The 18,484-nt window shown below is 47.9% G+C and overlaps 1 protein-coding gene across 5 annotated transcripts in view; it reads left to right on the forward strand.

Annotated features, from left to right (window-relative positions):
• The window catches only part of TET3 (tet methylcytosine dioxygenase 3), a 121,576-nt gene that overhangs the window by 57,479 nt on the left and 45,613 nt on the right, over positions 1-18,484 (forward strand). For 3 of the 5 annotated variants that reach the window (XM_066267410.1, XM_066267411.1, XM_066267412.1), the window contains one exon: positions 5,070-7,191. In XM_066267410.1, the coding sequence (XP_066123507.1) occupies positions 5,070-7,191 (2,122 nt within the window). The remainder of the gene's footprint in view (positions 1-5,069; positions 7,192-18,484) is intronic. The other 2 variants (XM_066267414.1, XM_066267413.1) reach the window with 1 other exon arrangement.

Genomic DNA, 18,484 nt, shown 5'->3' on the forward strand with positions numbered 1-18,484 from the left:
ATTTTGGCCATCTGTTTAATACACTTATATTCTACCTGCAGGATTCCTTCCTTCCTTCCTTCCTTCCTTCCTTCCTTCCTTCCTTCCTTCCTTCCTTCCTTCCTTCCTTCCTTCCTTCCTTCCTTCCTTCCTTCCTTCCTCCCTCCCTCCCTCCCTCCCTCCCTCCCTCCCTCCCTTTCTGTCTTTCTTTTAGAGAGAGAGACAGATATGGACAGACAGATAGGAAGGAAAGTGATAAGAAGCGCTAGTTCTTCGTTGAGGCTCCTTAGTTGTTCATTGATTACTTTTTCATATGTGTCTTGACTGGGGGGCTACAGCTGAGCCAGTAACCCCTTACTCAAGCCTGTGACCTTGGGCTCAAGCCAGCGACCATGGGGTCATGTCCATGATCCTATGCTCAAGCCAGTGACCTTTGCTCAAGCTGGTAAGCCTGCACTCAAGCCGGATGAGCCCGCACTCAGGATGGCAACCTTGGGGTTTTGAACCTGGGTCCTCTGCATCCCAGTCTGATGCTCTGTCCACTGCATCACTGCCTTGTCAGGCAGGACTAATTTCTTCATAAACTTTTTATTTCGATGTTTTGAAAAGTTGCAAGAAGAGTACCTGGAACTCGCACATACCCAAATTTTTTTTTGGGGGGGGCTGACTATCAGGGGAGGAGAAAGAGAATGGTAGTGGTGAATAAGAAACAGGATTTTGCAAAGGAAGGGGAGGGGGCTCTCAGAGGGAAGAGACCCGAGCACAAAAGAGGTCTGCAGATGGACCAGAGAAAAGTCCCGAGAGAGGGGGAGAGAGAGAGAGAGAGAGAGAGAGAGATGCCCTCGGGGGTCAGGCAGGAGGGAAAGAGAGTTGGGAGTCTGTGGAGAAGGAAAGCTGGAAACGGGGAGGTAGTCAGACTCCCGCATGCGCCCGACCGGGATCCACCCGGCATGCCCACCAAGGGGCGATGCTTTGCCCCTCTGGGGCGTCGCTCTGTTGCGTCCAGAGCCATTCTAGCGCCTGAGGCAGAGGCCACAGAGCCATCCCCAGCGCCCAGGCCATCTCTGCTCCAATGGAGCCTTGCTGCAGGAGGGGAAGAGAGAGACAGAGAGGAAGGAGAGGGGGAGGGGTGGAGAAGCAAATGGGTGCCTCTCCTGTGTGCCCTGGCTGGGAATCGAACCCGGGACTCCTGCACGCCAGGCTGACGCTCTACTGCTGAGCCAACCGGCCAGGGCCAGTTCCCAGCTTTTTTGGCGATAGTTAAGTTGGTGAGGGTGTTAACACCGAAAGTCCCTTCAGGAGGCTAATTCAGTGGGTTCTGTGACCTGGCCACAGCGGAAAAGAAGTTTCTTCTGTTTTAAGGAGGGAGATTCCTGTGCCTCCACGGCCACCCTCAGTCCTTGGAGTGGTCAGTATTAGCGTCCTAAAAACTCAAGCTCTGGCCACGGAAGAATAAGGTAAAGTGGATGTGCTCAGGATGTCTCCACAAGCACACTCACTCGGAACAGAAAAGACTTCCCTGATGTAGCTACGGTTTGGGACAGGGAGTCTCAGCAGAAAGAACTGAGAGGAAGGTTGGAGGCAGGGGACTTACCGCACTGTGCGCCGAAGTGGGTGGAAGGTCGGAGATCCTAGTTCTTTCTCCTGGTTCTTTCTCGGAGGGGATGAGGAAGAGGAGCAGTCCTTGTGGACTTCAACTCCTCCCGGGTTTTCGGCACCAAAATGTAAGGTATTTTTCCCCGCCGAGAAGGAAGGAAGGGGGCTAGAGCCACCAAGTGTGGAATAACAAAAGGCTTTATTGAGTACAGAGCATGCATCCCGCCTGGCAAGGTTCCCTGGCCCGGAAGAAAGAAAGATGGAGGCCAGATGGAGGCCAGATGGAGGCCAGGGAAGTTGCCACATACCCAAATATTTTAAATTTTGCCTTACTTGCTTTGTCATTTTCTCAATATTATATATTTTTATATATGCATATAGCTACACATTGCATGAAGACATGTCTGTTAACAATAGACCTCACATGCAATGGTGGTATACCATATAGCCTAGTTATATTGTAGGCCAGGGGTCCCCAAACTACGGCCATGCGGCCCCCTGAGGCCATTTATCCGGCCCTCACCGCACTTCCGGAAGGGGCACCTCTTTCATTGGTGGTCAGTGAGAGGAGCATAGTTCCCATTGAAATACTGGTCAGTTTGTTGATTTAAATTTACTTGTTCTTTATTTTAAATATTGTATTTGTTCCCGTTTTGTTTTTTTACTTTAAAATAAGATATGTGCAGTGTGCATAGGGATTTGTTCATAGTTTTTTTTATAGTCCGGCCCTCCAATGGTCTGAGTGACAGTGAACTGGCCCCCTGTGTAAAAAGTTTGGGGACCCCTGTTGTAGGCTATACCATCTAGGTTTAGCCTATAAGCACTGTAATGTTTGCACAATGACAAAATCGCCCAGATGCATTTCCCAGCATGTATATCCCTGTCATTAAATGGCACATGAGTATAATGTTTTCTGAACCACTTGAGATTAAATTGGAGATGTTATGAACCTTTACTCCTAAACACTTTAGAGAGAGAGAGAGAGAGAGAGAGAGAGAGAGAAAGAGTGTGTGTGTGTGTGTGTGTGTGTGTGTGTCCCCTAAGGACAAAAACATGCTTTTATATAACCATGGTATGATGAGCCAAGTCAAGAAGACTGAGCTGGACACATTGTGGTCTTATCTATATCCATATTTAAATTTCATCAGTTGCCCCAGTGATGTACTTCATAACTGTTTTCCCCCAGTCTGAGGTCTCACCCATGAGCATGCATTTTGCTGTTCTGTCTCTGTAGTCTCATGTAAGCTGGGAGAGATGTTTGTCATTCTTGTCTTTAAATTTTTTTTTTATTTTTTATTTATGTATTTACTTTAGTGAGAGGAGAGGAGGCAGAGAGACTGACTCCCACATGCACCCCGACCGGGATCCACCCAGCAAGACCACTAGGGGGTGACACTCTGCCCATCTGGGGCCATTGCTCCATTGCTTAGCAGCAGAGCCATTTTTTTAGCACCTGAGGCAGAGGCCATGGAGCCAGCCTCAGTGCCCGGGCCAACTTGCTCCAATCCAGCCATGGCTGCAGCAGGGGAGGAGAAAAGAGAGAGGGAGGGGAGGAGTGAAGAAGCAGATGATCCCTTCTCCTGTGTGCCCTGACCCGGAATCGAATCTAGGACATCTACACACTGGGCCGACGCTCTACCACTGAGAAAATTGGTCAGGGTGTCTGAAATTTTTGAAGAGAACAATCCAGGTGCTTTCTAGCATGCCCTCAGTTTGAGTTTATCTGATGTTTTCTCATGATGAGGTTTGGGTTATAGGTTTTTAGCTGAAGTTCTTTGTGGCTGGTGTTGTATGCTTCTCCATGTGTTATGTCAAAAAGCACGTGCTGCTTGTATGTCCTGATACTTGTGATGATGATAACCTGGATTATTTGGTAAAGGTGGTATCTCCCAGTGGAAGTTAACTACTGTAATATGAAGTTACTATTATACTTAAATAACTTTTGAGGACATGTTGTGAGACATGTATATATCCTGGACCTTATCAAGCTTTCACCTGCTAGTTGTAGCATCCATTAATGACTTTCTTTTCTCTTTTTTTTTTTGTTTTATTTTTAGTTATTTTTTTTTAAAGAGAGAGAGAGACAGGAAGGGAAAGAGATGAGAAGCATCAACTTGTAGCACTTGTAGTTGTTCATTGACTGCTTCTCATACGTGCCTTCACTGGGAGGCTCCAGTCGAGCCAGCAACCTTTGAGCTCAAGCCAGTGACCACGAGATCGTGTAGATGATCCCACACTGAAGCCAGCAACTCTGCGCTCAAGCCGGTTTCGAACCTGGGGCCTCAGTGTCCCAGGTTGACGCTCTTTCCACTGTGCCACCACCAGTCAGGCTTTAGTTAGTTGTTTTTTTGTTTGTTTGTTTTTGTTTTAAGATTTTATTTATTGATTTTTACGGGAAGGGGGGGTTTGAAATGAAGAGTATCAATTCATAGTTGCTTCATTTTAGTTTGTCATTGATTGCTTGTCATATGTGCCTTGACTGGGCAAGCCCAGGGTTTTGAACCAGTGACCTCTGCATTCCAAGTTGACGCTTTAGCCACTGTGCCACCAAAGGCCAGGCTGCTGATGACTTTCTAAAGCTGTCACTCCTTTTATATATTTTAATTGGCTGAAAAGAATAACCTTCCTTTCTGGGGGGTTGAATCTTGCAAACTCAATTCTGCATCTTTGTATTAGCTTTTAACTTGCTGGACCAAACCCCCGGGCGCCCCACCCACTCCGTCCTCTTGCACTCTCTTTCTGCTGTGTGCTTTGGTGGGCATCAGCTTCCTGGGCTTGGGGAGGGGTCCAGATCTTCTTCCAAGCAGTAATGGGCTGTGATTGACAAGACCGGGGCAAACACAGGCTGTGTTAGATCATCAGTGTTGCCCTCAGGCTGAGGACTAGCAACATAGTCCTGTTCCAGACCCAGGGCTCAGCCTGGGCTTCCGTGAGGACAGAAATGGGCAAAAGAAAGAACTGTGGTTGACCCCTGTCCTACCTAAATGTGTTAATCAAATCAAAGTTGTCACTCATGTTTTACACTTATGGCACACTGTTACCAGGCATGCTTGGTATCTTTTTTTTCTCCTCAGACAAAAAATAAATAAAACATAAAACATCAACATGGTCCTGGTGTCACTTTGGTCATTGCAAGTTAAAAGCCTTTCTGTGTGTCCTTAATAAACGCTTAGTTTCAGGGGAGCCTCGTCAGTGTGACCCACCTGAGGCTCCAAAACATCTGAGTAGCATTCAGAATTCCACACAGAGCTCTTAGAGACCTGCCTTTCACTGCACTGGCGCAGCTGGCTGGGGAAGGAGGCGTGGGCTGAGCTGAGCTCCGTGCTGTCAGACAGAGAGGGTTTGCCAGAAAGGCAGGGTTTAGGTATGCATCTGGGTAATGTGAAGCGGGACAAGCTTTTCAAGTATTATGGCTCATCTTTTTCCCATTTTTTTTTCTCCCCTCTTTCTCTCTCTCTCTCTCTCTCTCTCTCTCTCTCTCTCTCTCTCTCCAGACAGGCTCAGAGCTCAGCCCAGTTGATGGACCTGTTCCAGGTCAGATGGACTCAGGGCCAGTGTACCATGGGGACTCAAGGCAGCTAAGCGCCTCAGGGGCGCCGGTCAATGGTGCTAGAGAACCCGCTGGACCCAGCCTCCTGGGGGCTGAGGGTCCTTGGCGAGTAGACCAGAAGCCCAACTGGGACGCTGCCCCAGGCCCAACTCACACTGCTCGCCTGGAAGATGCCCACGATCTGGTGGCCTTTTCGGCTGTGGCCGAAGCTGTGTCCTCTTATGGGGCCCTTAGCACCCGGCTCTATGAAACCTTCAACCGTGAGATGAGTCGCGAGGCTGGGAACAGCAGCAGGGGACCCCAGTCAGGGCCCGAGAGCTGCTCTGCTGGCAGCGAAGACCTTGACACGCTGCAGACGGCCCTGGCCCTCGCTCGGCATGGCATGAAACCGCCCAACTGCAACTGCGATGGCCCAGAATGCCCTGACTACCTCGAGTGGCTGGAGGGGAAGATCAAGTCCGTGGTCATGGAGGGAGGGGAGGAACGGTCCAGGCTCCCAGGGACTCTGCCTCCCAGTGAGGCTGGCCTCCCCCCACCAAGCACCAGACCACTCCTCAGCTCTGAGGTCCCCCAGGTACCTCCCCCAGAAGGCCTGCCTCTGTCCCAGAATGCTCTGAGCATCGCCAAGGAAAAAAACATCAGCCTGCAGACCGCCATCGCCATCGAAGCCCTCACACAGCTGTCCTCTGCCCTCCCGCAGCCTCCTCACTCCCAGTCTTCCTGCCCCCTTCCTGAGGCCTTGTCCCCTCCTGCCCCTTTCAGGTCTCCCCAGTCCTACCTCCGGGCCCCCTCGTGGCCTGTGGTCCCCCCTGAAGAGCCCCCATCCTTTGTTCCGGATAGCCCTGCCTTCCCCCCAGCAACTCCCAGAACAGAGTTTCCTGAAGCCTGGGGCACTGACACCCCACCAGCAACTCCCCAGAGCTCTTGGCCCATGCCTCGCCCAAGCCCTGACCCCATGGCAGAACTGGAGCAGCTGTTGGGCAGTGCAAGTGATTATATCCAATCAGTATTCAAGCGGCCCGAGGCCCTGTCCACCAAGCCCAAGGTCAAGGTAGAGGCGCCCTCATCTCCCCCAGCCTCATCCCCCACGCTCCAGAGGGAGGCTCCCACACCATCCTCAGAGCCCAACACCCACCAGAAGGCCCAGGCCGCCCTGCAGCAGCACCTCCACCATAAGCGCAGTCTCTTCCTGGACCAGGCCCACAATGCCTCTTTTCCCTCTCCCACGGAGCCCCCTGCTCCCGGCTGGTGGGCACCATCAAGCTCACCTGTCCCTCGGCCTCCAGACAGACCACCCAAGGAGAAGAAGAAGAAGCCCCTGACACCAACTGGAGGTCCCCTGGGAACTGAGAAAGCCACTCCTGGGATCAAGCCCAATGTCCGAAAGCCCATTCAGATCAAGAAGTCCAGGCCACGGGAAGCACAGCCTCTCTTCCCACCTCTGCGGCAAATCATCCTAGAAGGATTAAGGCCCCCAGCCATTGAGGATGCGCAGGCACATCCACCTGCCCCTGTCCCTGCCTCACAGGGCTCTGCTGTCCCCCTGCCCCCAGAACCTTCTCTTGCGCTATTTGCACCTAGTCCCTCTGGGGACAGCCTGCTGCCCCCTACTCAGGAAATGAGGTCCCCCAGCCCCATGTTAACCCTGCAGCCAGGTTCCACTGGTCCTCTTCCCCCTGCTGATGACAAGCTAGAAGAGCTTATCCGGCAGTTTGAAGCTGAATTTGGGGATAGCTTTGGGCTTCCTGGCCCCCCCTCTGTGCCCATTCAGGATACCGAGAATCAGCCAACATGTCTCCCAGCCCCCGAGAGCCCTTTGGCTACCCGTTCCCCAAAGCAAATCAAGATTGAGTCTTCAGGAGCTGTGACTGTGTTGTCAACCACCTGCTTCCATTCCGAGGAGGGAGGCCAGGAGGCCACACCCACCAAGGCCGAGAATCCACTCACACCCACCCTCAGTGGTTTCCTGGAGTCACCTCTTAAGTACCTGGACACACCTACCAAGAGTCTGCTGGACACACCTGCCAAGAGAGCCCAGGCCGAGTTCCCCACCTGCGACTGTGTCGGTAATTCCTCCTGGGTGTCAGGGAAGGGCAAGGGAGGTGGCTCAGTGGACTCGGGCTCCTAGGACTTTTATGTCTGACAAATAGTTACTGGGTGTCAGCCACCACTCTGGGGTCTGGTAACACAGAAAGGAGCTCACAGGCCAGTGGAAAAGACATTGAAGGAAACTGATGATGATGTGCGTGTGGTGCATGGCATGTCAGCAGAGGTGGGCACAGGTGCTTTGTCGCCTAGATTGAGGCAAAGGCATCATGGAGGCCTTCCTGTGGGAGGTGGTGCTGAGGCCTGAGCTTGGTGGCTGTGTGAAGGTGGGGCTTATTTGGACTGTTCTTGGTCTGGGGGGAGCAAAAAGGGAGGGGAATATGTGGGAATGAACAACAGGTGGCTTGAAAGGCAGGCAGGGGCCAGATCTTGCACGGCCCAGTGAGCCAACTTTAGGAGTTTGACTTGATCTCATAGGTAATAGTGGGTCTCTAGGGTTTTAAAGCAAGTAATGACCTTGTGCTTCTGAAAGACTATTCTGGCCTTGGTGGAGAGGAAGGATTGGTGGGGGGACCTGTAAGAAAGATGTCTTGAGCTAGACAAGAATTGACAAGGATCTGGATTGAAAGAGTCAGTGGTTGAGGGGCACACAGGGTGAGAGGGTTCAGGAGCCTCTGAGGAGGAGGGAATGTGGGGTGAGGACAACTCGGTTCCCCACCTCAGTGGTGGTGGTGGTGGTCACTGAGAACAGATTTGGAGGAGAGGCAATGAGCTCTGGGCGAGCTGGGTTTGAAGGGGCTGAGACTGGAATCTGGGTTGGGGTTGGGATGTAGTTAGTATCCGGGTGGGTGAGGCTGTGGTGTAGGTGAGAGCACTGAGGAGTTGGGTCCGTTTCTTGCCTTCCAGAGTGAAAGCAGTCCCAGGCCTGGAGGACTGCTCCCGTGGGCTTCTGTCTGGGGCAGGTGCTGTGTGTGTGTGTGTGTGTGGGGGGTCACTGATGCATTGGCCCCAGGTCCACTTTAGACTTCAGCTCTCCAGCATTTATGGAGTGTTCCCTAAAAAATATATGTTTCCGTTGTTGACCAAAATACATGTTGATGCTGATGATGAGCATGTTGTATTCTTGAGATGTTATGATAGCCAGGTTCTACAAAAAGGCCGTGGTCTTTGCTTGTAGAATACATCAGTATCAGGTCAGTTATGTAATTTGTTGAGACGTTGGGGCCCTGTCAATGAGGAGGAGACTACTGGGGTACAGGGCAGAAGGATGAGTGACAGGGAACCACTTGTGGAGCAAGGGAGAATTGGCCCCAGGCTTCTATCCGGGGGATGTGCTGGGTCCTGCCGGACACTCACAGATGTGCTCTGGAACGAGGCTCTGGCCAAGGGCTATTCCTGGACTTATAATGGTAAGACTTTGAGGGCCTCTTATTTCCCAGCATTTGGGAGTGGCTTGCTCTGACCATAGGAGTTGGGTGCCCTTGGCCACCTTCCCTCTCTGTGTTTGTGTGTGTCTGTCCCATCTGCCATATGTGGTGCATGGTTAGGTGTTTCTCCCCCTCCAGGGTAGGAAGCAGTGGTGGTATATTCAGCCAGTTTGCACTGGTTTGGTAGAACCGATAACCTAATTTTTTGTTGAGTTCACTGAACCGGTTGTTAAAATGGCACTTGTAATCAGGGTTCTTTCTAAGGTGGGTGCTTGGGCAGCTGCCCAATGTAGAAATTACAAATTTACATTTCTACTCTTTTGTAACAGCATATTCTAAGCGCCCCTGGTAATGTTTATTCCATCCATAGGTGAATAAAATCGCAAGTGAGGATGCCAGTCAAGCAATATAGAAATATCTTAAGTAACAGTTTTATTGTTTTTTGTCAAGTATTATTTAATACTTTTTGTTAATATTTTAAAACTCTTTCTTATAACAATCTAGTTTTATATGCCTCTTTTATTGTTCTTATTTAAGTATTAAGTGCATGAAATAATAAACTACCTTTTGGTATGTATATATATATTTTTATACTTAAAATGGTCATTAGGGCAGAGAACCAGTTGTTAAACTATTTGAATCCCACCACTGGTAGGAAGTATCCTAGTACTTAGGATAGTTGATCCTTAATAAATATTTTAATTTTGGGGTTCAGTTATATGGACATTGTGTTTGCTCAAACTAGTTTTTTTTTATTTGAAATCTAATCCCATCACTTCCTCATGTATAAAATGAAAATCATAATGGTATCTCCCTTTCCAGGGCTGCTGTGAGGAGTCATTTAGTAAATGTGTGTGAAGCCCTTAGAACAATGTCTGGTGCGTAGCACACACTGTAAGAGTGTTAGCTGTCATCAAGCCTATTGAATGCAATAAGGCAACAAAAAGAAGTACAAGTGGCCTGACCTGTGGTGGCACAGTGGATAAAGCGTCGACCTGGAATGCTGAGGTCACCGGTTCAAAACCCTGGGCTTGCCTGGTCAAGGCACATATGGGAGTTGATGCTTCAGCTCCTCCCCCCTTCTCTCTCTCTCTGTCTCTCCTCTCTCTCCCTCTCTCTCTCTCTCTCTCCTCTCTAAAAAATGAATAAATAAAATAAAATTAAAAAAAAAAAGAAGTAAAAGTGTACTATAAAGGAAGAAAAGTGATGGCTATTGCTTGATTCCTCAGTCATTTATTGAATACCCAGCTCTGTGCTAATGACCAGTAGGAATACAAATTGAGAGAAATAGTTCGTCTCTGAAGGACTCTGTGGTTTGTTTGAAGAGACAGTGTAAACAATAAAATATTCAGTCCATTCAGCAGGTGTCTGCCAGGGACCTGTGCTGTCATATGGAAGTGGCTAAACTGTCAGAGTGCTCTGAAGCGTCAGGCCTGGTTGTCATTGTGGAAGGTAATGTTTTATTTAACAAATTTTTGTTCAGAGTTGGGTCTTGAAAAATGCAGTGAACACAGATGGGGAGAAACAAAAAGGCGCCCCTGCAGACTGAGGAGTGCAGGAGCCCAGGCTTAGGGCTGGCCGGGAGCGAGCTGTCAGGGTCCAGACCAGTAGCACCGGGGAGACCTGACCCTCAGCGGTCTCCTGCATTCCTTGGGCCAGATGCGCCCCTCACCCCGAGAGGACAGGTCTCTCAGCTTTGAAGTTAGTGAGCAGAAGAGCAGGCAGTAGACTGTCAGCATCAGAGAAACCTGGCAGTGGCAACATTGGCCGCCACTGCCTTGGCAGATGGGAAGGGCAGGGGCATTGGGCAGAGGTAGGGGAGTAGAGATTCCCACCACCATTCGTTTCTTGCTAAACAAAAGAATTAGAACTGGACCTACCTTGTGTTGTTAATGTGAAATTACAGAAAAATGCTAAGGTGAAAACAGCAGGCACAAAGAGTATATAAATGATCATCTCACCTAGGTTAAAAAAAATAGAAAAAAGACTAGAAGGAAATATATCAGCAATGGTTACACTATCAGTGACATTTCCCTCATAGGTTTTCTGAATTTTCTGTGAAATATATGTACTTTATAATAAAGAAATATTTTTTTAAAGTACATCCTAGAGCCTTACCCATGATGGTGCACTGGATAAAGAGTTGACCTGGAAATGCTGAGGTCGCTGGTTTAAAGCCTGGTCTCGCCTGGTCAAGGCACATATGGGAGTTGATGCTTTCTGCTCCTCCCCCCCTTCTCTCTCTTTTCTCTAAAATGAATAAATAAAGTCTTCAAAAAAATTTTTTTAATAAGAAATAGAGTACATCCTATAGATAGCATGGAAGATGGATTGGTGAAGGGTCATAAACTTATGGCAAGAGACTAGTTAAGAAGCTTATTATTATTATTATTATTATTATTATTATTATTAAACCATGGTGTATTCCAGGCACAGTGACAACTACATTATAGTCACCACCTCATTCAGTGCTTAGCACATCTGTACGAGGTAGATACTGTCAGTACTGTAGTTCCATCTTAATGATGAAGAGAGTAAAGTTAGATTAAGTAATTACCCAGGCCATGAAACCAGTGAATGGTTAAAGTGAGATTTGAACCTAAGCAGTTGGACTCTTCACTGAAGTGACTGAGACTGTTTAGTTGAGAAATGAGTCCTAACTCAAACCATCATATTAGGAACGAAGAGGGCCAAAGAAGAAAGAGATCTGTTTGGAAACGGTTTCTGGAGGGGTTCATGTTAGGGAAAAGGCCATCCAATTTTCCAGAAATGTCTGGACCTCCACATCTGGACAGGGGCTTCTGTCAGAGGGGATGGCAGGATGGTTTTTGTGAACTCAGGCTCAGGACAAGGGTTAAGAATAGAGCGCTCACTCTGGAAATGTGTCCGATGGGAACCATCTTCTATTCTAGAAGCTTAGCCAGGCAGCAGCAGGGGGAGGGTGTGGATGGCACATCAGTGTCAGGAAGATCTCATGGTAGTGACGGTGAAATTCAGAGATGCCACTAAGTGCTTACAGTAAATGATTGACAACTGCTATGGAAACAACTTTATAAAAGCATAAAAAGATTTTATGGTGTTACAAAAGAAAGGTAATATTCAGTGTCTACGGTGAGTTTTCTCAAATAAGCAGTTTTGGCCAATATGAGCATTACTAGGTAACCAAAACCCAAACACCAAGAGCACTGTTTTATCCTTGTTTTAAGACCATGAGTTTCTAAAGGTATGGATGAAATTTGTATGAACTTGTTCTCTGAATCTGGAAATACTAGGACTAAGGGTACCCTTTGAAGCTGTAAAGAAATAAATGTAAAAGTCATGAAAGGAAATGCCTTACTCCAGAAGATAGTGTGATATGTACAGGTTTGAGAAAACAGCACATGTTGAAGTTCTACATTGCATTATTATGGGAAGAGAGTACTGATATATTTCTAATACTCGGAGGCACACACTGGAGGTCCTCATAACCACCCCTAACCATCCTGTAGACACCGTCAGGGACAAGGCAGTGGGCTGCAACGACTTTTGCCTGGGCCCTTTTATATTTTGTCTATTCTTGGAAATGGGGAAACTCACAAGAGAGACAGTGTAGGACAGGGAATGAATTCAAAAGACGTTTGAGGCCCTGGCTGGTTGGCTCAGTGGTAGAGCGTCGGCCTGGCTTGCAGGAGTCCCAGGTTTGATTCCCAGTCAGGGCACACAGAAGCGCCCATCTGCTTCTCCACCCTTCCCCCTCTCCTTCCTCTCTGTCTCTTCCCCTCCTGCAGCCAAGGCTCCATTGGAGCAAGGTTGGTCCGGGCGCTGAGGATGGTTCCATGGCCTCTGCCTTAGGTGCTAGAATGGCTCTGGTTGCAGCAGAGCGACGCCCCAGATGGGTGGAGCATTGCCCTCTGGTGGGCATGCTGGGTGGATCCCAGTCGGGCGCATGTGGGAGTCTGTCTGACTGCCTCCCCGTTTCCAGCTTCAGAAAAACACACACACACACACACACACACACACACACACAAAGACATTTTAGTGGGAAAACTGTCCTTTGAGATCATCTTATTATTTTATAGAAAAGGAAACAGGTCTGTGTTAACTTTCAAGGCTTGGTCTGATGTGCTTGAGGCACAGTCCACAGGCAGCTACAGACGGATTAGGAGACAGAGATGTTAGGGTTGCCTTCATAGAAATGCTGTATTTTTATCCAGTTGATCATCCTGCCCTAAAAAAATAGCCGAAGACCAATACAAGAAAATAACTCCTTTGCCTGGAATGTGGTGAAAGTTTGGCAGAGGGAGGGATGTTGTCCTGCAAATGTGGCTGACAGCAGGATCCACTGGTCACTGCAGTATGGACCACTGTTCTGAATGGGGGACACAGAGTCATCTCTGTTCACAATCGTGTAAAGCCTACTTCCTGCAGTTTTTATGAGAATGTATTTCCCCCTTTGCATTCTTTTTGAGAAAAAGAGGAACTTTGTTGTTTAAATATTTTTTTAAGACAATACGATATTTATTTGGACCCAAGTATGAAGGTGGGGAATCTGACTCTGAGTAGGAGGGTATCAGAAAGAACTTCCTGGAGGTAGTGATGTCTGATCAGAATTTTAAAGTAGAAGTTTAATAGATTAAGAAGGAGAAGGTAGAGTGTTCTAGGCAAAGGGACATGAAGATGTGGAGATGAGAAAACATGGGGAAATACAAGTCATTCAGGTGTGACCAGTGTGTTAGATGGAAGATGGGGAGTGGCCGGAGGAGAAAGTTTCAGGGTAAACGGGGATGGTAGCACAGGCAGAGAAACCAGTTTGCAAGCTCAGGCAAAGTTCAGGCAAGAAGTATAGGTGCCTGGCCTAGGAAGGACATTGAGTAGGAGGAAAGAAAAGAGGAGATTGATAAGAGAAAGAATAAGACAATCAGTTGGTTCAATGAGCAGTTGGATTTGGGAGTAAAGAGGAAGAAGCCGTCACAGGTGACTTCTGAGGTTCTAGGTTGGATGACTGGGTGCGATGATGGTGACATTCACCAAGATTTGAAATACTAGGAAGGGAGCAAGTTTGGACATATAGACTTTGAGATGTTTGGAGGTGTGTATCTGGTTGGATCTGAGAATTGGAGGTTCTTCAGCAAACTAGTAGTAGTAAAGTTTCGATTTAGGGTCATTTCACCAGGCTGAATATGTAGATGGAGAAGAGACCTAAGAATGCAGGATAGTAACATTTAGGGGAGAGAATCTCAAAACAGGAAGCCATGAAGGAGGTGTGGAAAGAAATTGAGGAGAGAGCCCTGGCCGGTTGGCTCTGTAGTAGAGCTTCAGCCTGGCACGTGGATGTCCCGGGTTTGATTCCTGGTCAGGGCACACAAGAGAAGCACCAATCTGCTTCTCCACCCCTCCCCCTCTCGCTTCTCTCTCTCTCTCTCTCTCTCTCTCTTTCTCTTTCTCTGTTGGCCTTGGGCACTAAGGATGGCTCCATGGCCTTTACCTCAGCCACTAAAAAGAGCTCTGTTGCTGAGCAACAAAGCAATGCCCCAGATGGGCAGAGCATCACCCCCTAGTGGGCTTGCCAGGTGGATCCCAGTCAGGGCACATGCAGGAATCTGGCTCTGCCTCCCCTATTCTCACTGAATTTTAAAAAAAAGAAAAAAAGGAATTGAGAGGATATGTTAACCAATTGATAGTTTGGGAGGTTGAGAGAGTTAACAGCACCAGTATTGAAGAAGGGTCAAGATTTAATGCTGGGTTCTTCTTTGTCTTACATTATTTATTATGCGTGCACTACTAGTCCTTTCCATTAAATCCCAGGTTTCTTAAAAATAGGGACCAAATATTGTATTTCTAAAGCATTTACACTGGTATTTTTTGGTTTGCTGGTCAATCTTTATTCTACATCCATATTTAAACTCTACAAAGACTTCGGATTGATTTAGGAATGATCCCCTTACCTTTTTTTTTTTTTTTTTCCTTTCTTTTTTTTCTTTCTGAAGCTAGAAATGGGGAGAGACAGTCAGACTCCCGCATGCGCCCGACCGGGATTCACCCGGCACGCCCACCAGGGGGCGATGCTCTGCCCACCAGGGGCGACTCTCTGCCCACCAGGGGGCGATGCTCTGCCCCTCTGGGGCCTCGCTCTGCCCAGACCAGAGCCACTCTAGCGCCTGGGGCAGAGGCCAAGGAGCCATCCCCAGCGCCCGGGCCATCCTTGCTCAATGGAGCCTCTGCTGCCGGAGGGGAAGAGAGAGACAGAGAGGAAGGGAGGGGGGTGGAGAAGCAAATGGGCACTTCTCCTATGTGCCCTGGCCGGGAATCGAACCCAGGTCCCCTGCACGCCAGGCCAACGCTCTACCGCTGAGCCAACCGGCCAGGGCCTGATCCCCTTACCTTTAATCTTTGTCATCAGTGAATGTGCCCATTGTTGTAAAAGTATATATTTCTGTCTACTACCTGAAGGCTGAGCATGCTACTCATGAATTTACAGGTAGCTGGCCTGAGATTTTAATTTTTAAAAAAGTGCATCTGGCACACCCAATTCAGGTTAGGACCCACCCATCTACCTTCTCTCCACATGGATTTGTAACTGCCAGGAGGTATTGTGCTAGCAGTCATAGACTATCATGGAAGTAGAAGCTAATTAGCTATTAAGCTTAAGCTGTTTGGCTTTAAGCCCACTAGCATTACATCAGGAAATTGAGGCATTATATAGGATTGTTTGGAAAAAGGAAATAGCTATAGTATAACCTTTGTGTGATCTTGACAGCTCTGTAGTAATTGCATGCCAGTTATCAACTGGCTGTGTCAGTGTCATAAAGAGAAAACATTTTTCTGCCTGTATCTAGACTGGGCCTGTGGGTCCCCACTGGGAACGTGTGGGTGCCCCAGTCTCTGTAGAGAGAGACAAAGGTGGAAGGTCTGTGGCCTTTTTCTGTTGGACAGTAAGGAGTAGTTTCTTGTGTTCAGTATCTCTTGCTGATAGCAGAAAGGATACATTTCATTCTTTCCACAGCCTAGCACAGAAGTGGAGTAGACATATTTTCTATTTTAATGAGTATAAATTGAAGTGCACAGGGCAGAGAAGAAAAGCACCTAACCAGCATTTGTCAAAAGATGGATTTTTCTCTCCTGAGCTCTACCCTAGAGCTTTCTACTATGTATTTTAGGGGAAAAAGTCACGTCTGTTCTCACTGCTCAAAGTGAGACATGAAACAGATTATTCTTCAAAAAGAGTTGTGCTGTTTTCTTCCTCTGTCACTTTACCTCTGTGGAGAAGGAAGAAATATTATACCAGGGACTAAAAGGAAAAACAGTGGCTTAACAGCAAGATAGCAAAATATCCCTTTCCTGAAACCTGGTGAAAGAAACCAAAAGAAACAAACATAGAGGAGAAATTTCATCAACTGAAATTTGAAAATAGCCCCAATCTTAAAACATGAATTTCAAGGGCTGTCTGCCAATTTAAAGTCCATCTGAATTAAAATAAAGGATAACATGGGGTATACAACTCCCAGTATTGAGAAACACAATAGTGGAGGCTCAGAGGGACACCGCAGCTTAGAGAGATAGGCTGGCATTCTCTTTGGAAAGTCGGGATTGCAAACAGGCCGGCTTTTCCTCTTTGCTCCAGCTCCTGATGAGGATAAGGTGTGGGGCGAGGCTGGTTGGCTAGAGAGATGGGAAACGATATCCTAGGAGTGAGCTTTGTAACCAAGGGCCAGCAGCACCAAACAAAGGCCATTGTGCAGAGGGAAATATACTTGTCAAACCACCCCAAACAAAAATCTTGCAAACCATGGGGCTTTATTTTAACTTGATGTCTTATCAGAATGACCAGCTCACTCCCATATGAGGAAATAAACCAAAATCCTAGCATCAGGATAGAGTACAGCCCAACGCTCAACACACAGAAGTCAGAAGTATTGGGCATTGGCCCTGACAAAGAGGGTGTAGAGATGAAATTTCCCAGTGCAACTGTCCCCGGCCAGCAGCAGAGCCTCCCTGCCTCCCCCTGCCCAGGCTGCTGAACTTGCGGAGTAATAATTGAAATCCCTATAACATCCAATTCTCTAGTTTAATTTCTAAGAGAAGAATTTGAACAATGTCCAGGTAGAGAAGGGAAAGGAGATTCTACTCATTCAGATTTGGGGCAAATGAGTCTCAACCAGTGGCTTTCAACTGGGGGCTGTTTCACCCCTCTTTTCTCCAGGGCAACTTGGACAATGTCTGAGAACATTTTTCATTGTTACTACTGGTGTGGCACTACTGGCATCTAGTGGGTAGCGCGAGGGATGCGGCTAAACCTTCAACAATACACAGGACAGCCCCCACAATAAAGAATTATCCCGTCCAAATGTCAGTCATGCTGAGCAGAAGAAATCCCAGAGATAAATTTCCTCCACTGAAAGATTAGTTAGTGAGCGAACAAACACAAAACTCAACGTGCAACCCGTTCAGAATCTGAGGGACGAGTAGATGGATTAATAAAACATTCAAAATGAAAGTTTACATTAGAAAATACAAGAAGAGTTCGAACAACTTATTTATACCTTCAAGGAACTTAACTGAAATGTGTACAGTGAAACCAGAAATGAAAGCTGGGGTGTTAGAATAGAGTTACAGAGAAGTCACAGGAGGTACAGATTAAATGGCAGAAGCCATCGCACAGAGCTCTCTTGCAGCTGTTCTAGAAGGTGCAAAAAGCAGAATCAGTTACAGAGAAAGGGAATCAGTGAGGAGGAGAGATGGGCTTGAAAGATCACTCCAAAACAGGGAGGAAAATGGAAGCGAGCACCATTGGAGTGGAGATACGGGAGGGAGGCAGAGGGATGCTGCCTGCAGATTCAGCGCCTGGGAATGTTGGGATCGCTCACTGGTTCTCAGAGAAGAGCCTGGAACAAACTGAACAAAGGCAAGAGTCCAATATAGAAGAAAAAACTTTCGAAAATGAAGAAAAATGGACAAGTAATGATCCTGACGAAGTTACTGAATTTCAGAAGCACCTACAAATAAAATAACCAAAAACTTAAATTGGTCACGCATACTTAGTTTTTCAACCTTTTTTTTAATAAAATACTTTTTAGCCTGACTTGTGGTAGCACAGTGGATGGATAGAGCATCACCTGCAATGCTGAGGCCGCTGGTTTGAAACTCCGGGCTTGCCTAGTCAAGGCACATATAAGCAGCAACTGCTATGAGTTGATGCTTCCTGCTCCTTTCCCTTCCCCTCTCTTCTCCCCCCCCCTCTTTCTTCTTTCTCTTAAGTCAATAAATAAAATATTTTTTAAATACTTTTTTAAAACTTTTTTTTTTTTTTTTTTTTACGAAGTGTGAAGCGGGGGGCAGGGCAGACAGACACACTCTCACATGCGCCCGACAGGGATCCACCCAGCATGCCCACCAGGGGGTGATGCTCGGCCCCTCTGGGGCATTGCTTCTCTGCAATTGGAGCCATTGTAGCGCCTGAGACGGAGGCCAAGGAGCCATCCTCAGCACCCGGGCCAACTTTGCTCCAATGGAGCTTTGGCTGCAGGAGGGGAACAGAGAGAGACAGAGAGGAAGGAGAGGGGGAAGGGTTGAAGGGTGGAGAAGCAGATGGGTGCTTCTCCTATGCGCCCTGGCTGGGAATCAAAACTCGAGACTTCCACACGCTGGGCCAACGCTCTACCACTGAGCCAACCGGCCAGGGCCTAAATCTTTTTTTAATTAAAATACACATATAGGCCCTGGCTGGTTTGCTCAGTGGTAGAGCGTCGGCCTGGCGTGCGGGGGACCCGGGTTCGATTCCCGGCCAGGGCACATAGGAGAAGCGCCCATTTGCTTCTCCACCCCTCCCCCTCTCCTTCCTCTCTGTCTCTCTCTTCCCCTCCCGCAGCCAAGGCTCCATTGGAACAAAGATGGCCCGGGTGCTGGGGAT

This window comes from Saccopteryx bilineata, chromosome 3 (assembly GCF_036850765.1).
Source record: "Saccopteryx bilineata isolate mSacBil1 chromosome 3, mSacBil1_pri_phased_curated, whole genome shotgun sequence".
Classification (NCBI taxonomy): Eukaryota; Metazoa; Chordata; class Mammalia; order Chiroptera; family Emballonuridae; genus Saccopteryx; species Saccopteryx bilineata.